This window comes from Camelus ferus, chromosome 10 (genome assembly GCF_009834535.1).
Source record: "Camelus ferus isolate YT-003-E chromosome 10, BCGSAC_Cfer_1.0, whole genome shotgun sequence".
NCBI lineage: Eukaryota > Metazoa > Chordata > Mammalia > Artiodactyla > Camelidae > Camelus > Camelus ferus.
In genome coordinates, this window is record NC_045705.1 from 34,734,416 (window position 1) to 34,754,165 (window position 19,750).

A 19,750-nucleotide genomic window follows, 5' to 3' on the forward strand; every position below is an offset into this window, starting at 1 on the left:
ACCAACAATCTGGTTTCTTTAATAACTCTACAGCATTTAAAGAAAAAACAAAAAGGGGCACTGTTACTGATTAAAGGAAATTAAAGAAACTATCCAAATGTAAAATACGGGTCTTCTGAGATACTAATCCAAAACAAACCAACAACATAAAGATATTTAATGCAATTAAGAAAAATTTAATATGAACTGGTATGAGATGATACAGAGTAAACTGTTAATAATTGCATCATGGCTATATTAAAAAATATCAGTTATTAACAGTTAGAGATATATACTGAAGCATTTATGATTTAACATGTCAAGGATTTACTCTAAAATATTACAACAGACTACAACAAAAAGTGAGAGGAAAAAACAAATGAAAAAGATTGCAAAGCATAATTGTCAAATTTACACTCAAAACTGGAAAGAATAGTAAATTTGAAAATTTCCATAATATAAAGTATATATAGATTTTTAAGAAGACCTAGCTTCAAATTTCAGTTCTGAATCTATGTATATAATGTTGATCAAGTCACTGAACCTCTCAGAGCATCAGTTTCCTCATCTATAAATAAGAAACAGTAATACCAGCCTTAACCTAACTTACAGGTTTATCACGAGGCTCAAATAGTAATACAAATGTAAAAACACTTTTATATATTATAAAGCATAATATGACTATTTACTATTGTTACTATAATCTAAAATAATAAGGAAGGTATATGGTCACATATAAAGTATATACATGGTTTCATCAGGCGATAACTACATGTGTAATTGTCAATACAAAACAGTACCTTTAGATATTCCCTTCAAGTACACATTTTCCACGATTTTCTACCTATAAATGAAATCCCTTATTTGAAATCACATGAGTCTCTTTCTTGCTCACACTAACATTAGGACATACAGTCGTTAGAAGTACCCTCAGTAATCACCCATCTCTCTCCTCCTGCCTTAATTCACAAATTCCCTATTTTACAGGATAACGATTAAGTGCTGTTGTCTAATAACACAAAGATAACTTAGTGGAAGAGCTGATACTAGAATCCAGGTCTCCTGACACTCACTCAATCTAGAACTCTTTACCCACCTAGCTTCATAAATAATGTCATGGTTTTGAAAACTCTGCTTACTATGTTCAGAGTTGGGCATTTGAACCTTAAATACTTACAAAGCTCTAAAATACCTGTTTTCTTTACATGTATTTATACTGCTACTCCCAAGCACCACTATTTTTTAAGCCATGAAGAATTAAGGTTTCTAATTACTGCCTGATAAACACAGTTATACTAAATTAATAATCAATTCTTGATTAGCTAACTAGGTTGCCAACAAAGCACCTTGTGTAAGTCATACACACAAACACACATGTGAAATTGAACAAATAGAAAGATATATCAAATAAGTAAGTATATTAAGGATAATATTTCTAAGAAGGAAGTTATGAATAACAAAAAAATTAGAATAAACACTGTAGTGATGCATTTGAATTACAAGAGAGATGATAACATGATTTTTATTACATATAGATGAAAAAATACAGATATAAATGTGTGTATATAATAGATACAGATATTATATTAGAGGATATATATACACACACACATACACATACACACACCATATTTAGCCTACAGAAACGTGAATCATATACCTTTAAGTGCTCACAATGCCTATGGGCTCAAAATTATTCATCAAAAAACACACTGAAACTGAGAAGTTAAGAGAAACTTCCAGATCTAAAGCTGACAACGACTCTGCTTACTGCAGTTAATATAGCAGGTTTTTTTTTTAATGAACTATTTTTAGTATGGAAGCATCATTTGTCATAACTAAACTGTTAACTGAACCATCAGCCCCTGGAAGGTTGCTACGACTGTTACAAACACTTTATTTGATTTTCAAACAACAAACTAAAATCTTCTAGTTTCTATTAAGGTAACCAAGGCAACACTGATGCATAACCAGCCTATTACTGCACACTGAATGTTAGCCAAAAGAGATCTTTAGTCTAAATCACACCCTCCGGGCAGCAATTACAGTTTTATGATGTCCTCCTGCTACAGGTCACTACTTACATCACGACCATCACTACTATCACTACTGGTGTCTGCTCTGTAGATGATGCTATTTTGGCATTATACCCAGACCATTAAGGTGCCATCATCTCTATATTAATGCAGTGAGTAGGCAAACCACATCCCCAGTAACAAAAGCAAGCTATGTCAAAAATAAGCTAAAGCAACCAGTTTAAAACTATTGCTATAGAAAAAAAAAAATCAATGATTAAGTATATCCAAAAAATCTGAGAATAAATAAGACAAAAATAACTTATTGACTCATCAGCTTCAATATGGATTGTTTTTAAGCACAGATAAAAATTCAGTGTACTTAGCATGGAAATAACCTCTTAACAAACAACATATAATATCTGTTTGGGTAATATTTGATAAATGTTAGAATGCTGTATGTTTCTATCTGTTGCATTAAGAACCTCATGTACTTCTGCCACAGAATTAAAGGAAAAGAAAAGAAACAGAGACTGGAAGAGAAGGTGAGATGGAGACAGAAATAAAGAATTAAACTAGGCTCTAAGGGAGCCATACAAACAAAAAGGACAAATATTTATTTTCCTAGAAAAATCTTTACAAGTAGGAAAGAAAGCAGAAGATCTCAAAATTCAGTTGTACGGATTCTACACAAGAAAATTCTACTGATTTCCTAGCCAAATCTGTGAACTAAATCTCTTCATCTCTCAAATAAGGATTAACTGCACAATGTACCTCAAAAGATTATTGACAGGATAAAATGAGATGAATTTTGAATACCTGAAAGCATGACTTTCTAATGTGAAACAAAAAATATGAAAGATTCACATCCTGAATTTAAAAAGTATATAAAGGAACAAAAAAGGATAAGAGTAGATTATAATATTTTGAACAAAATAAGACAGGTAGGAAAGGAAGGAGGGAGGGTAAGAGGGGGATTTCTTTACAACCGAATGCCAACTAATAAACATAGAAGGAACAACAGAGTTAGGATATTACCATTTTGCAATGATCAGATTAATAACTGACTCAGCAATATTTATTAATATTTGCTAAAATAGTAAAAGTTTGGTGGGGAAGAGGACATATACATAATCTCAAAGTAGGTTCCCACAAATTACTTATTAATCACAAGGGGAAACAGCAAATCTACAATGAAAAATCTGGCAGATACCACCTTAACCAAGTATCAAAGTTAACATCAATAATGAGTCAAATCTCATCTGTGCCTCACGATACAATGCACTGAGAAGGACACAGCATTATTTATGTGGTTTTCCCACCAAAATCCATAACCTGAATTTAAACAGAGGAAGTATCAGATAAATCCAGACTGAAAGACATTTTATAAAGTAAATAGCCTATCTCTTCAAGTCAAAGTCATGAAAGACCATGCAAGACAGGCTGAGGGATCTGCTTAAAGAAGGCAAGAGACGTGAAAACTAAATACAATATGTGATCCCAAGCCAGAAAAGAAAAATTTAGAGAAAAGATAATATTCAAGTTCTAGAACTTGAATAAAGTCTACAGATTAGTATTAGTATTATATCAAAGTTAACTTTTCTGATTTTGAGAACTGGGCTTATAAAAATAAGATCCTCCTTCTTAAGGAATACACACTTAAGTATTTAATGGAAAAGGGGCATAACATCAACAATTTACTCTTAAATGGGTCAGAAAAAATATGTATACATAGAGCAATAAAGCAAATGTGGGAAAATGTTAACTATTGGTGAGAAAGAAGTGTATATGGAAATTTTTATACTATTTTTATATTTTTTGGTAAGTTTGAAATTGCAAAGGTGTTTGGATTTTGTCCCACACCCAACGAAATACGTTCCCAGAATTCTCTTTCTGAGTGAAAGGCACCATCATCTAATCTGGCACATAAGCTAGATACCTAGGAAGTATCCTCAACAATTCGTTCATCCTTATCCATGTTCAACCAATCACTAAGTCCTATCAATCTTGCTTCCTAAATATTTCCAAATCTATCCATATTGTTCCATTCTTCCATCATTTTAATCCAAAATACTACAATCTCTCATGTAGGCTACTACAATAACATCCTAACTAGCCTCTTCTCCAATCTGTTCTCTAGAACATCAGAATAATCTTTACGAAATGCAAATCTGATGTCACCTCTCTGTCATCTACCCAAAACACTTCAATGGCTTCTCAACAAGCCCTACAAGACCCTGCAACTAGCTTAATGATTGTTAAACAGTCTTTGATCTCAGGCTCTCCTTACATTTTTAAAAACTATTAAGGACCAACCCACTCCAAAGAACTTTTGTTTATGTGGGTTATGTCTATAGATATTAAATGTATAAGAAATTAAGACAGACATTTAAAAATATTTCTTTATTAATTCCTTTACAATAATTACTTATATCTACTTCTATAACCTGTAACAAAACAATATGTTATTTTGTCAGCAATATATGAAGAAAATCTAGTCTCTTAGAGAGATATACTTTAAAAGGGAGGACCACACAAACCCCCTCAAAGAGTCCCTAAGAACCTAGGGGTCCTCAGACTACACTTTGAGAACCACAGCTCTAGCCTTACTGACATCTTTAAATTCTTCTAACAGTGTGCTCCTTTCTAACCTCGGATCTTTGCATATGCTGTTCCCTTTGCCTAGAATACCTTTCCCAGCCACTAGATCCATTCCCCTTGCTTAGTTAACTCTTACCATACTTTAAGATCTTAAAGTCTCAGCTTAATTATCAGTTCATTTAGAAAACCTTCTCTGAATTCCCTAATTAGGCTAAGCCCCACCCTCCCATACACACATTATATTCCTCTTTTGGAGCAATTAAAACAATTTTCATTAAGAAACCTTGCCCAAAAAAAGAAAAGAGAAAGAAAAACAGAAAATTTAAAAATTTTTAAAGTTAAAAAATATATTTAAAAATTGAAAAAAAAAAGGAAACCCTGCCCTAACAATCTCTAATTATCTATAAATGTAAGATCAGATACTCTAAAACTCCTAGAGGAAAACATAAGCAGAACACTCTATAACATAAATCACAGCAATATATTTTTGGATCTGTCCCCTAGAGTAATGGAAATAAAAGCAAAAATAAACAAATGAGACCTAATTAAACTTAAAATCTTTTGCACAGCAAAGGAAATCATAAATAAAATGAAAAGATGACTATGGAATGGGAGAAAATATTTGCAAATCATGCTACTGACAAGGGATTAATTTCCAAAATACACAAACAGCTCATTGAGCTTACTATCAAAAAAAAATAAAAATAAAAAAATGGGCAGAGACCTAAATAGACATTTCTCCAAAGAAGACATACAGATGGCCACTAAGCACATTTTGAAAAGATGCTCAACATCACTAATTATTAGAGAAATGCAAATCAAAACTACAATGAAGTATCACCTTACATCAGTCAGAATACCCATTATTAAAAAGTCTACAAATTATAAATGCTGGAGAGGGTGTGGAAAAGGAACTCTCCTACACTGTTAGTGGGAATGTAACTTGGTGCAGCCACTACGGAAAACAGTATGAACGTTCCTCAAAAAATAAAAAACAGAACTATCATACAATCCAGCAATCCCACTCCTGGGCATATATCCAGAGAAAACTCTAATTTGGGGATGACACATGCACCCCAATGTTCACAGCAGCACTATTTACAATAGCCAGGACATGAAAGCAACCTAAATGTCCACCGACAGATGAATTGGATAAAAATGATGTGGTATGTGTGTGTGTTTATATATACTGGAATATTACTCAGCCATAAAAAAGAATGAAATAATGCCATTTGTGGCAACATGGATGGACCTACAGGTTATCATATTAAGTGAAATAAGTCAGAGAAAAACAAATATATGATATCACTTATATGTGGAATCTAAAAAAAAAGACACAAACTTACAAATGAGAAATACACTCACAGACATAGAAAACAAACATATGGTTACCATATCATATGGGAAAAAGGTGGGGAAGGGATAAATTAAAAGTCTGGGTTTAACACATACACATAATTATATATAAAACAGATAAACAACAGGACGTACTGTATAGCACAGGGAATTATATTCAGTATCCATTAAAAATGTTTACAAAACATTTACAATATAAGGAAAATATTTTCATCATGTTAGTGAAAAAGCAAAACTGAACTTAGATTATGATTACAGCTATATGCATAAAAAGAAAAGAAAAAAATCAGAAAGCATACGTCAAAAGGCTAATAATAATGGTTGCATTTAGGTAGTGAATGAGTATAGTCCTTTCTTTATACTTTTTAGTATCTTTCCAAATTTCCATAAGAATAAATTTTTAAAAGAAAAGGTTTATTTAAAACAAATTTAAGAAACTGTTACTTCAAGCAGAACAATATCCACTTAGTACAACACCTCTCTCACAAACACGACCTCACAGATACATATATTCTCTCACGTGGGAAATATACTTACTCTCTCAAACACCTAATCCCTAGTTTTTTTCACTTAGGTTTTTAATACTGTCAAAGTATTTTGGGTTTGTTAGTTGTTGCCATTATTTATTAAGATAAATGTAATACTCTTTCCTGGGGTTCAGAATAGCTTTCTAATTCCATGTATATAACTCTTCCATAACTCAAACATACATGTCTTCTTATACTCTCAAAATAAATGTATCAAAAAGATTAAAAGTAAAACCAATCCTACAAGGTTTAGGAACTGGTATTATGCACAAAAGCCAGCTAATTAAAAGCACTAAATTAAATCAAAAGACAACTAATGTACATGCATTTTCTTTCATAATCAGAAAAAATAAACAAAAAAATTTCTCAAACACTTGTCTGTGTCTAGTTTCCCAAACACTTGTGTTTAGTTGATCTGTTTACAGAGGCAACAAAGAATAATAAAAAGAATATGGGCTTTGAAATCAGAAAAAAACAGTTTATGCCATGGTCCTGCAACTTCCTAGCTGTGAAAACTTGGGTAAATCTAATTCCTTCATCCTCAATTCAAGGACTAAAATGAACAAATTAAAAACTGGGTACAAAATACCATTAACAAGCAGAGTGTGTATATTAGGCACAGTATACATGGTAGCTTCTATAATTATTTTCACTTCCTTTGGGAGGATGAAGACGTTCATTTTATAACAAGTTACTCAACTTTATTCCTAACCCACTATCAGGAAACGAAAAAATTAAGCAGCTCTTAAAACCATTAAGAGTCCCTGGCAATTCTCACTTATAGATTTAGGATGGAAGTAAGCAGATCTTACAGCTCATATCACCTATCCAGATAATGCAAAACTGTTCAAGAAAGAAGCAACCCTGTGTCTAACATTTATACTCTTACCTTGCAGGCTACATCAACTAATCGCATCTGGATAGCTTGATTCTCTGGGAGTTTAGTGCCAATTGCAAGCAAAGTGTCCAACAGCTGAGCTAGGACTTGATGAGACTCTAGAAAGGAAGATGGAAAGTTGGGTTGTAGATTTTCAAAAAGAGATCACTATAGAAACTAAATGTACTTCAGTAAAAAAGTAGATTTTTGTCAGCTGGGTCCTATTTGATCCCTGATTCCTCTCGACCAAAAGCTAATTTCCTAAAGGGATCATGTCTTAAAATTTGAGTGCTCCACAGGATGGGGCATAGTACTCCAAATATGTTTAGTGCCGGACTAATTCAAAGGCTTTTCATTGCCTTCAAGACAAAGTCTAGATTCCTTAGCGGGGTGTATGTACATACATACGTACATATGTACATACCAGATCCTCCATGATGTTTGGCCCTCCCTATTTTTCTGGCCTCATCTCTTTCAAGTCTCCTCTAGCACCCTTTTCCCCAACTACTTATGATTTCATACCCCTCTACTGTTGCTTAGGCCAACCTCCCTTCAGAGAATGCCTTTGCCTACACCCAACTCCATTCCACAGGGAGTACCTACTAACCCTGAAGTGTCATCTCTTATATGGTGTTTTTCCATTTTCCCCTAGAAGAACTGACCATTTCCTCCCTCATATTTCCACTGCCCCTCTACACCAGCTATAATGCTTGACTATATTTATTTTCATAGCAAACTAAACTAGCAGACTGAAAGATCCTTGAAGGCAAGGACTGTGTTTTATTCATCTTAGTATTCTCAGAATCTAGCACAACTCATTATATGCTCACTAAATGCTTAATAAATGGGCACAGAGTCAATTTCAATACCAATCATTTTAGCCAGATTCTCTTCTTCGAATTCTCTTCGTTGTTCCAGAACATGGTTTGTTTTTTTTTTTTTTTTTGAAGTACAGTTGACTCACAATGTTGTGTTAGCTTCAAAAGAATTCAGGTGGCATTCGGATAATCACTTTTATATTAATAACTGTGTACAGGCATACCTTGTTTTATTGTACTTTATTGCATTTTGCAGATACTGTGGGTTTTGTTTTGTTTTGTTTTTTAACAAATAGAAGGTTTGTTGCAACCCTGTGTGAAGCAAGTCTATTGGTGCCATTTTTCAACAGCATTTTCTCAGTTCATGTCTCTGTGTCATGTTATGGTAATTCTCGTAATATTTCAAATTTTCATTATTTTATTTGTTACTTACTTTTAATTTTACTTTTTTTTATTGAAGTATATATAGTCAGTTTAGAATGCTATATCAATTTCTGGTCTACAGCATAATAGTTCAGTCTTACATATACATTATTAATATATTTGTTATGGTGATTTGTGATCAGTGATCTTTGATATTACTATTATAAAAAGATTATGACATGCTAAAGGCTCAGATTATAGTTAGCATTTTTTAGCAATAAAGAATTTTTTAATTAAGGTAGTACATTCTTTTTAGACATAATGCTATTGCACGCTTAACAGATTACAGTATAGTGTAGACATTACTTTTATATGCACTGGGAAGCCAAAAAACTCATGTGACTCACTTTATTAAGATACTTACTTTACTGTGGTAAACCTGCAGTATCTCTGAGGTATGCCTGCACATATTTTAATGAATGTAATAAAAATTGCACTTACTATGTTGATGTCATATGACATTAATTTCCTTTTACCATTGCCAATATAGTCTCTTTAATTTCAATTAAAAAAAGTTGTCCCCTTAAGAAAAACATTAGGTAAACCATAATATACAAGTGAAACAAACATGTCAAAAATGGCATGATATATAAATGACTAAAGTTCAGAAAACACTGGTTAAATCACCTCTTAGTAAGACTTTCAGTTAAACACAGTAGATTCAATACAACTGTTTATCACTCTTCTTTCCTAAAACTTCATTAATATATAAGCATAAAAAATTTGAAAGGTACTAAGCCTACAAGGACAAAGAAAATGGAAGAAGAAAGGTAGGTAATGAGAAAAGTCAACAAATTTTTCAGAGATAGAAAGCAGATGAAAAACTCTATGGTAAAACTGAGACATCTAATTCTAAATGCCTACTGAGGAAGGTGTCACTACAGAGCAAATAAATTCTAGCCATACATCCAGAAAGATTCAGGAATTGGAGATTAAAAAAACAACCAAAAAATGCCCCAAAACAGGGATGAGGCAGGGATTTGTTTGAAGTTTCTATAAGAAATAGTTGGACTCCTGCCTCCTTCCCTGTCCTACACAACCAAGTGACCATTGAAATAGGAGGTTTGTTCTACACAGAAACTGAAACAGAAAAGATCTAATTTGGGGAATAACTGGTGAGGATAGGGAGGAGATACAATGAAGAAGAGGAGATTAAGAGACAACGTACTGAAAACGAGACTCCCTCCCTCTCCCTAGCCCCCTTAAGCTGCTTTAGCTAAAAAAAACATGGCAGCCAGGGATTTCTCTGTCTTCCTAGCAGGAGAGCCACGAAGTAACTGGAAAAGCTGATGGGCTCCATGAAAAAACAGCAGAAGATACTAATATTTAAAAGTCTTTCAAAGACAAAGATCATCCTACAGTGGAGGCTACCAGTTGACAGGCCCCATCTATTCACACAGAACTACCAATCAGCTTTTTAGTGCCTCATCTTAAACTTAAATGCAAAGCCAAGGATCAACAAGAAAAGTCTCCAATATGAAAGAGATGACAAAGAGAAAAGAAGATACCAAGAGAAAACAGAAGAGAGGTGAAGAAATCTCCAAGACCACAACACTGCCCCTATAATCTATTCTTCAAAAAGATGATTCGGCGTAACAACCACGAAAAGCAAGGTAAACCTTTTTGAACTTAACTCTTGCCTCCCATAAATCACAAATCTAATCTAAATCTTAAACTCTAGTCTCTTTCCTGAGTTCCAGACATATATTACAACTCCAGGTTGGATGAACACCAACACATGAATAAATGAATCCTCAACATCTCTTCTCTAAACCACCCAGCTCATCAAAGCAAATTCCACAGAACCACCAAATTATCTTTCTGAAACTAGACTTGATCATTTCATGCCTTGTTCAAAAAGACTTTATTTACTTGGTTCCCACTACCTACAAAATAACATTTAAAATCTTCAGCACTCAATACTACCTACCTTCTGGCTTCAAAACATTTTACCAAGGTTTTTCTTCCAAAATCCCTTTACTCCCTCCTGATCTCTCATGAAACAATTCAGTTCTTTAAAAATCTCTTTTACTTTTCCAGTTCTCTACCTTTTAGTATAATGTTCCTTCTTCTTGGCACTACTCTTCCCCAAATTTGGGGGATTTGGACTTTCCAAATCTACCTCTTCACTAAGCCTTTCTAGATCCCCCCAGTCAGCACTGATCCCATTCTCTCCTCTGCTCCCACAGTATTTTAATTATACCTCTTCTAAAACAAATTTTGTGTTATCATTAGTGGTGTAATATATACTAGAGGAGCAGATATACACAACACCCTGAAAGCGCCCAGCCCAGTGCTTGCCAAGGAGTTACAAGACTCATACATATGATGAACTGAAGTGAAAAACTTCTGGTCCAGAGTGTGGACCACACTCTTGGATTTGAAAGTACATACTAGACTGATAATTGGGAAACTCTTAATTTTAAGCCACAAATACAGAATGACTTCAGCTGTTACTTTACTTCCCTGGAGTTCATGTTCCTTACTCTGAAATAAAGAGTTTGAGCTAGATGACATTATGGTCCCTTCCAAATCTATCTTCTATGATCCTAGGTAGGACAAGAACAGGAAAACAGGAAGAGACCTAGATCAAATCTCTTAGAGATAATTATGAGAGAAACGTTAGAATACTTAACAAAAAGTGAAACAGCTATTTTCATGAATACTGTATAATTTTGCTGGGATGAGGTTTGAATCAAACTTAACTCTCTCTTTTAATGTTTCTATTTTAGAGGTTAAGTGTTTTTAGTTAAACCACGGTCTATAAGAAAGAGCACCACACTAAGTTTTCAGTTCTGCTATTACTTAGCTAAATGAACTCACTTCAACTCACTTCGTCTCTTTGGGAGTTAGTTTTTGTCATATGCAAAATTAAGGAATTAGACAATATGATCTCTAGAAGGCCATTTTTAGCTCAAAAAGTCTACAGCCCTATGAAATAACCAATCTTTTTCATTTTCCCTTTTCTTTTTGGGGGGGGATTAGATTGATTTATTTATTTAATATTTTATTATTTTTTTTTTAAAAGAGGTAGTGGGGATTGAACCCAGTATCTTGTGCATACTAAGTACACATTACCACTGAACTACACCCTCCCCTGTGAGATCTCCAATCTTAAAGTATGAAATTCTTCCAGGTATAGCTCCTATAAGAACTTTCCATGGGAAAAAAGGATACTTCTATCCTGAGGTAATGTAACTGTTTTGGTGCTTTTAAAAGAAAATTGTTTTTGCCATTATCTACAAGAGCAAAAAAGTTAGAAACATGTTACTGCACCTACTGGTATTTAATATATTATCAACACCATATTTTTTATGAAGGTAATGTAGAAAAATGGAAAAACTCTTTGTAATGTTAAATGAATATAGCAAAACATAAAATAATACTCACTATAAGTGCAACCACATAAAACTTCTGTAAGTAAAAGGTAATATTTAAAACAAACTGTTTTATGGAAGTAGTAGGAATATTTTTTAAATTTCTCTTTAATGTCATTACATTGACATTTCAATAAAAGATTCCCCTCTCAAAAAAAAATTAAGGTATTTTGATTATTTCCTGTGAATTAAGTCTTGGGTCAAAATTCAATACAAGTAAAATTTTAATATGAAGTTGTTTCTAACAAAATTAAAAATTCTCAACTTCAACCAATGGACCACATATATAGGATATTTGTTATCATTAAACAGTTGTACAATAAGTGAACTGAGACTGTCTCTTGAGTTCACTCGCCCTTTATTGCTCTCATTCCCTCTTAAGTTTATAGACTAAATGTTGTTCAATATTTAAATAATCATTTATTTAAATATGTATACCCCAAAATGAAATAAAACCATTTTTAGAAACTACAACCAATTCAAATAAAATTACAGTATTTTCAGAAACAGCAACAAAGGGTTTCTTATTTAATTTTAGAATAAATATTAAAGCAACTGAGGCACTAACTCTATTAATAGAATCTTATACATAAATAAAACAATCAAAAATTTTTTTAAAGATAAAGTAGTTTTCCTTCTCACCTAAACACTGAGATTGGTTTTAGTGGGCATCAACAAGGAACAAACAGAAAAGGCAACAACATGCAAGACCTTGGAGATGCTACCTTTATAGGAACTAAATTGCGAGGAACCACGTGACCTGAGCAGCACCTCTTAGTAAGCACAGTTAACAAAACATCAACTCTGTCACACACTATGTAACCTTGAACAAGTTAGTAAACTTCAGTTTAGTTAGTAACTCAGTGAGCTTCAGTTTCCTCATCTATAAAATAGGGACAATAGTATCTATCTTATGCCATATGTAAACTACCTTTAGTATATGGCACTTAAGTGGAGGTCAATAAATGATAACTATTAAGAGACAAACCTGTATTTTAACTATAATGTAAATACATATACATGGTTTTATTGAATCATCCTCAAATTCCTTTCCAATAACCACTAACACAACAAAATTTTGTTCTAAATTCTACACAAAAGGAATTAGAGATTTCTGCTCTGATTATACAGCTTTTAAATTGCAACTTACTTTCATTCTGCAAGATGTTAATGGCATCATCCATAATGCAGTCTGGTGAAAATCCTGCAGTCTTTGACAGTAAACCCAACAATGATGCAATTTTCAGTCTCACAGATGGATCATTTTCCTGAAACAGAAGAAGCTATTGTCACCTTGAAGCTCTACACTCAGCTAACCAACAAACAGAAACATGGGAAACTAACATCTCAAAAAAGAGTCAATGATCCAAATATTTTAAAGCTTTATTTCTGAAGAATTAACTTTATATACTTCACAGTAGAGTTTTTCTCAATCTGTATGTTACAATCAAATACTGCAAAGTGAATGGGAATATTCTTACGCTTTCTTGATGTCATTAACTTCTAACCAGATGTGTGCTTTTGGGATTTAAAGTAACTTTTCTCCACTATGCAGTCACATTCGACATGAGCTGCAGCAACCTGCAACACCAACGCTGCCAGCCCTGGGCTCCCAACACTGCTGTCCGCACCATTGCTTTTGGAGTCCCTGGAAACTGGGTGCTACAGCTACAGCTGCTGTCACCAGAAACAAGTTTTCACTCTATTTGCTTTTTGGATCACCAGATCCTGATTAGAAGTCTGGGACAGGGTGAATCTAATTGCCTGGGCCTGCACCCCAGGTACAATGCAGAGTAAGAAATGAGTTAGTCTGACCCTTTTAGCTTCAATATTGGGAGATGGTCTTTAATTGGCACAAAGATTCCTATGGCAAGAAATTTCCCCCAAAGACAAAAAGGAACATGTCCTTTCATTCGTCACCTTATCTAAAGTAATTAGCACAACATCAGCACTAAGCAGATAGAGGTCCTATAAATATTTAGAAATATTTGGAAATTGGAAAAATTGGGAGGAAAAAGTACCTTGCCAATGTTAAGATTAGGTAAGCATTTTACAGCAAGGACACAATTACTTAAACGTATGCTCAAAGTTGAATAGCCTTCTAGATGTGACCAATTCCCCACCTCCCACCTACAGCTTCTAAGGAGGTAACTGGGGACAAGAAGGCCTGACAATAGATATGGAATTGGAAGACCCTGAATCCTGGCACACCACTTACCATATATGTAAACTTGGGAAAGTCACTTTCTTGGGACCTTAACCTTAAGCTAGGGGTGCAGCAGAGAGAGAAAGGGCTTTAAATTAGCCAGGTCTAGGTATGAAGCCTGGACTCACCATGCAATAGCTATATGTCTTGAGCAGGCTAATTAACCTCTTAAGCCTCATCAGTGAAATGGGGCTAATAACCTCAGGGGCAACTGAAAAGAAAACTATTCGCACAGAAATGGGCACACAGAAGGTAATCAAATATTAGTGTCCTTCTTCCTTCCTCTCTCTGATCATCAGTCCTTCCATGTGGAAAGTAATGAAACCTGAAGTGAATCCCTGTGAACATGGTACTCAGAGGGTTACTATAAAGAGCAAATAAAAAACACATGAAAAATAAGGATGCAACCACCAAGCCCAGAATATAGAAAATCCCACAGGGTAAATGCCCTGATTTTTTAACAATAAGGAGCATGGGAAAGAAAAGAGGGTTGGGGAGGAAATGCTATAGATAAGAAGAAACATAAAGGGACAGCTAAATTAACCAAACACAATGTGTAAATCCTCCTTCAAACAAACCATCTGTAAAAAGACTTTAAGACAATCAGTGAAAACTGAACATGGACTAGGCATTATACACTATTAAGGATTATTGTTAAGTATCATTTTTTAAGTCCTAAAAAAAGCCCTAATTTGTTAAACATAGATAATTAAGTGTTCATAGGTAAAATGATATGTTGATTGTGATTTGCCTCACCCAAACAGAAGTAGGGGAATGCAATAAATAAGAATGGCAAAACATTGATAATTGTTGAAATTGGATGAGGAACACTGAAAGGCTCACATTTTTTCTCCTTTTGTGTATGTTTGTAAATTTACAAAATAAAAAGTTAACTTTTTGGAAAAATTACATGAAAGTACTTTATTTTGTCTAAAATGCAAATTAATTTATGCATCCAACAAACATGTAAGGAGTGCCTACTATGTTGCAAGCACAGTTCTAGATAAGAAGCAAGGTGGGACTTCAAGACATATGCATACTGACAATGCAATGTGAAATACAAATCATAATCTATAAAGAATGCTCAAAATTCTCAAAGATACGCTTACCCAGGATCTAACAGAGCCTACAGATCTAACTTCCACTTCATAGTAAATACAGGAGATAAAGAAGAAAGTTAGCCAAAGGAGCACACAAATTCAGAAAATAAAAGACATTTTACAAAACAAATGAACAAGCTTCTTCAACAGGTCAATGTCACCAAAATAAAAATTGTTCTACATTTTAAAAATGCCATGTGTGGACACTGTTTGCATTTTGATTTGAACAAATGAACTGCATAACAAGATATTTTGGGAATGATTAGAGAAATTTGAATATGGACTATTTGTTAAATGACATTAAGGAATAATTTAATTTTATTTGATATAGTTAGAGTTATATATTTTTTAAATGCCCCATTTTAAGAGGTATTTACTGAACTATTTAGTGGAAAATATTATGATACTTAAAAAAAAAAAAACTTCAGGAAAACAAATAGAGCAAATTTGACAAAATATTAGTATCTATTTAACCCTAGAAATGAGTATTTGGTAGTTCACTATATTATTGTCTCTACTTTTCTATAAGCTTAACAATTTTCATACTAAAGTTTAAAATTCTAATTAATCTGTGATTCAAATACTTGAAAATCATTTCTTCTTTTACTTCAGATCTCACTTATGCAGAAAAACTGAAAAATAAATGCATTTGTGAATTTCATTTTTTGTTTAAACTATTTCCTGTATTTAATCATGCATAAATTGATGTTTTTTTCTAACCCATTAGAATACATACAGAAATAAAATCTCACTTAGCTTAAACAAAACAAAACAAAACAAAACAAGGCTATTGCAGTTAGATATGAGGGTCCTTAATGAAAGCAGCACGATGAGAGGACTATATGCCAGAACAAATCTGGTGACAGAGGATCGTGGTTGAGATTAACTCCTCCTTTGTGCTCCACAACACTCTCAGTACCCTCAGCAATTTGATGCACGTTATCATTCACATGTTTCCATCTCAGTACTGTAAGTTTCTGAGGACAGGATTTGGATCTCTTTTTATCTATGTATCCACAGTGCCCAGCACATGAAAAACATTCAGTAAAAGACTGCTGAATGAACATGTTCTTATTTACTCTGCAATATTAACCAATTCTGCAGACATGATACAACTCTTACACCTACTCCCAAACATACCCCCATCAGGTCCTCAAGAACTTCTTACCTTGTAGTAATGTTCCAAGAGAATCCTGACTACTCCCTCCACACTTTCTGCCTCAACAGGCTTCCTGGCAAACTGAAGCAGGTACTGCAAAGCATCTGCCGGGGAGGTAGCCTTACACAGATCTATATGGAGTGCTGCAGATTTACTTGGTTTTGTCAGTCGAAGTTTCTTAGTAGCAATTTCCTCCTGTTGTTGCTGCAAGGGGGTAAAGAAGATAAGACATGAAAATCTGACTAAAAACACAGACTCTGCAAATTTATCTTTGCCTTGTTTGATGGAAATAATTTTCCCTATAACAAATAATGTATTTAGGTGACAGACCTAGCATGAACAAAAAGCAGTGTTATGGACTGGGAAAAGTGCCAAATGGAGACAAAGCTATAAGTCCCATTTTTGCTTCTCACTTGCTCCTATGGCTTTGGCAAGTCATTTAATTTCTACAAGTCTCAGTTTCTTTCTCTCTAAAGTAGGTCCACTAACATTTTGTTCTGCTTATCTCTTGGGATTGTTGTACCTTTAGGGTTAAAAGGACACACAAAGGATCTTCCCTACTCTATATTAGGAAAGAAACATCAGTTCGACAAATACATTCACACTGTGCTGAGGCACCCACCAGGCTCAGCTTCCCTCCTGAGAAAACTAGAACTGATGGGAACTGTCTGTAGCTTACACTGAGGACAAAAATCTTGCCCTCACAACAGATGACTATTTTCACTCAATTCATTCTCCCTTTATTAGATGGATGGTCAGTATAAGAAGAAAAAAAAAATACACTGCCATATGCCTAGCAAACTGCAGCTACTTAGTAAATGTTTACTGAATGACTGATCTGGAATTAGGAGTTGTCTCTGAGTTCCAACTCCACTGCTCTGTTCTAAGCATGTCATGATTCTCAATTTTACTACCTGTAAAATAGGAATGATGACACCTACCACCAATTTTTCTTAACCAGGGATCCTCATCTAAACCACAGAACACACAAAATTAGTTGAATGACTATTTCCTCAATTCTCCCAAGGATGGTGCATAACTAGAACCATTCTAGATACATTTATTACATACAATGAGTGCCAAAAAGCTCATGTAAAAGGAAATCTGTTACTCCAGGGCTTGAGTAAGGTCCTGGTGGGTAGATACAGAGAGGATCACAATATAAGATAAATGCTGCAATCAATAATTTTCCTTAACACTTGACACATCATAATGACATCTTGAGCAATCACCTCTTTACAGATTTACACTCCTACAGAGAAGAGACTAGGAGTATTCTAGACAGGAACACAGCATGGCAAGATAAAAGACCAAAGGCTCTGAAGTCCTTCAAAGTCCAAGAGGAATTTGAGTTCAATAACCATTTACCAGCTAGAGGCCTTCTTCTTCTGCAAAAGGGAACACAATACTTACATCATAGGGATATCTGAGAATTCTAAAGTATAATGTCTTAATTGTACAAACATATAATAAGCACTAGATATATATCACTTCTCTCTCCCTCTTCATTTTCATAGAAGGAAAAAAAAACTAGCACTAAGATCTCATTTCATCGCTCTATAGTAATCATTCATGAACCATGAAGTGAAGAAATGAGCTCTTCTCTTAAAATCCTTACCCATTTCTATCCTTTTCCACATAAATTCAGTCTTCAGTGTTATCTGGGCTGCAGCTAGGTCAAAAGCTTGCGAAGATTTCTTTCCCTAGGGAGCATGTAAGGAGGAGGACAAACCAATATTTGCTGTCATTCAACCATCAATACCATTTTAATGAGCCAGGCCCTATGGTCTACCCAGAGGTCACACAGATGAACCAGGCATTACCGCTGCCCTCAAGGAGCACAAACTGGGGGGAGGTATGTATATTGGCAATTACAGTAGCAGTGAGTGATAAGTACAAGTAGATGACTGCTATAGAAGGAGGGGAGGAGGAACTAAAGCAACAATATAAGTCCATTGAGTGAAGAACAAAAAGAAAGGGAAGAATGACATCCATTCTATGTAAAAGAGACAACAGGTCGAAAAGTTTGGAGAGGTGCAAACACATGGCATGCTGGAGAAAGGGTGAGTAGTTTTGGTAAATGAGAACAACAGAACGTTGGGGAGAAGGGAAGTAACACTGTACAACATAGTGAATGCACATAATGCCACCAAACTGTACACTTAAAAAATGGTTAAAGTGGTTAAATTTTATGTTATGTTATAGTTTGACTCAATTTTTTAAAAAAGTGAACAAGGGAAACAGCCAGGAAATCCCAAAAAACAAGCCACAGCAGAAGGAACTCTGTGAAGTTGCAAAACTTTCCTGAACCTTGAACCTTGAGTCGTCTAGAAGTTCAGAAACATTAATTTCACATAAAAGGGGGCAATAAAATTGTCAAGGTAAATATCAAAGTAATTTTAAGAAAAATGAGAATAAGAAGCAGACCAACTTCCCTACACACAATGGAAATATGCTACAAAGAAGTATCCACAAAACAAAACCGAAAGGCAGTAATACAACTGGAACTGGAAGGTATACTGTCAAGTCACAAAAAGCCAGGAAGTTTTTACCAAAAAGAAAAAAAAAAAAAAAGTACTTGCAAAAGAAGGAAGACTTCATTTACCCATACAATTACCTCTCTGTACTATAATCACAGATACGCTGTTTCATATCCCCCTAGCCTGTGAGCTAAAGGTCAGGGACCCTAATGTGTATTCGACTTTGTAGTTCAGCACTTTTCACCATACCTAATATACGGTAATCACTTTTTTACTCGATAAAATCTTATTGAAAGAACAAATGAAATGTTTAAGGATCAGTGTCCTGCTGGATGGTCTAAATCTTGCAATTCTAGAAGTCTATGTATCTAAGAATGCTTTTGACTGGCATCAATTAGAAGCTTGTCAGAAGTATAGATTATTGCCCCCCCCCACACACACACTCCACTTACTTACTCACTGAGTAGAATCTACATTTTAACAAGATCCCCAGGTGATCTGTATACACAAAGTCTTAGAAACACGACACAAAGTAAGACTTAGGATCAACTTCTACTCTAGCAGCATCTATGAGGAAACACATGGAGAATCACTGACTGCTGACAGGGGCTTGGCCCACCAATCCTTAAACAACTCCAAAGGAGTAAGGTATTGCCCTCCTTCCTAGTGAGCTGTTCCACCAACAGAAAGTTCTACTGGTCTGTGACCCTCGCCTGCTCTGACTGGGTCTATGAGGATTTCTATAGACTCCTTTCCCAACTCCTTGGAGCTCTGCAAGCAGCCAACTTGCCCTTGGGCGCTTTTTTTGTAACGGGAGTTGGGAAGGGGTCTG

At 34.5% G+C, this 19,750-nt stretch overlaps 1 protein-coding gene across 2 annotated transcripts in view; it reads right to left on the reverse strand.

Annotated features, from left to right (window-relative positions):
• The window catches only part of INTS4 (integrator complex subunit 4), an 84,545-nt gene that overhangs the window by 64,284 nt on the left and 511 nt on the right, over window positions 1-19,750 (reverse strand). Inside the window, exons 2-5 of one of the 2 annotated variants that reach the window (XM_032488735.1) lie at window positions 18,057-18,141; window positions 16,448-16,642; window positions 13,124-13,241; window positions 7,368-7,474 (exon numbers count right to left, since the gene is read on the reverse strand). In XM_032488735.1, coding sequence (XP_032344626.1) covers window positions 7,368-7,474; window positions 13,124-13,157 — 141 coding nt within the window. In that variant the 5' untranslated portion in view covers window positions 13,158-13,241; window positions 16,448-16,642; window positions 18,057-18,141. The remainder of the gene's footprint in view (window positions 1-7,367; window positions 7,475-13,123; window positions 13,242-16,447; window positions 16,643-18,056; window positions 18,142-19,750) is intronic. The other variant, XM_006191649.3, reaches the window with a different exon arrangement.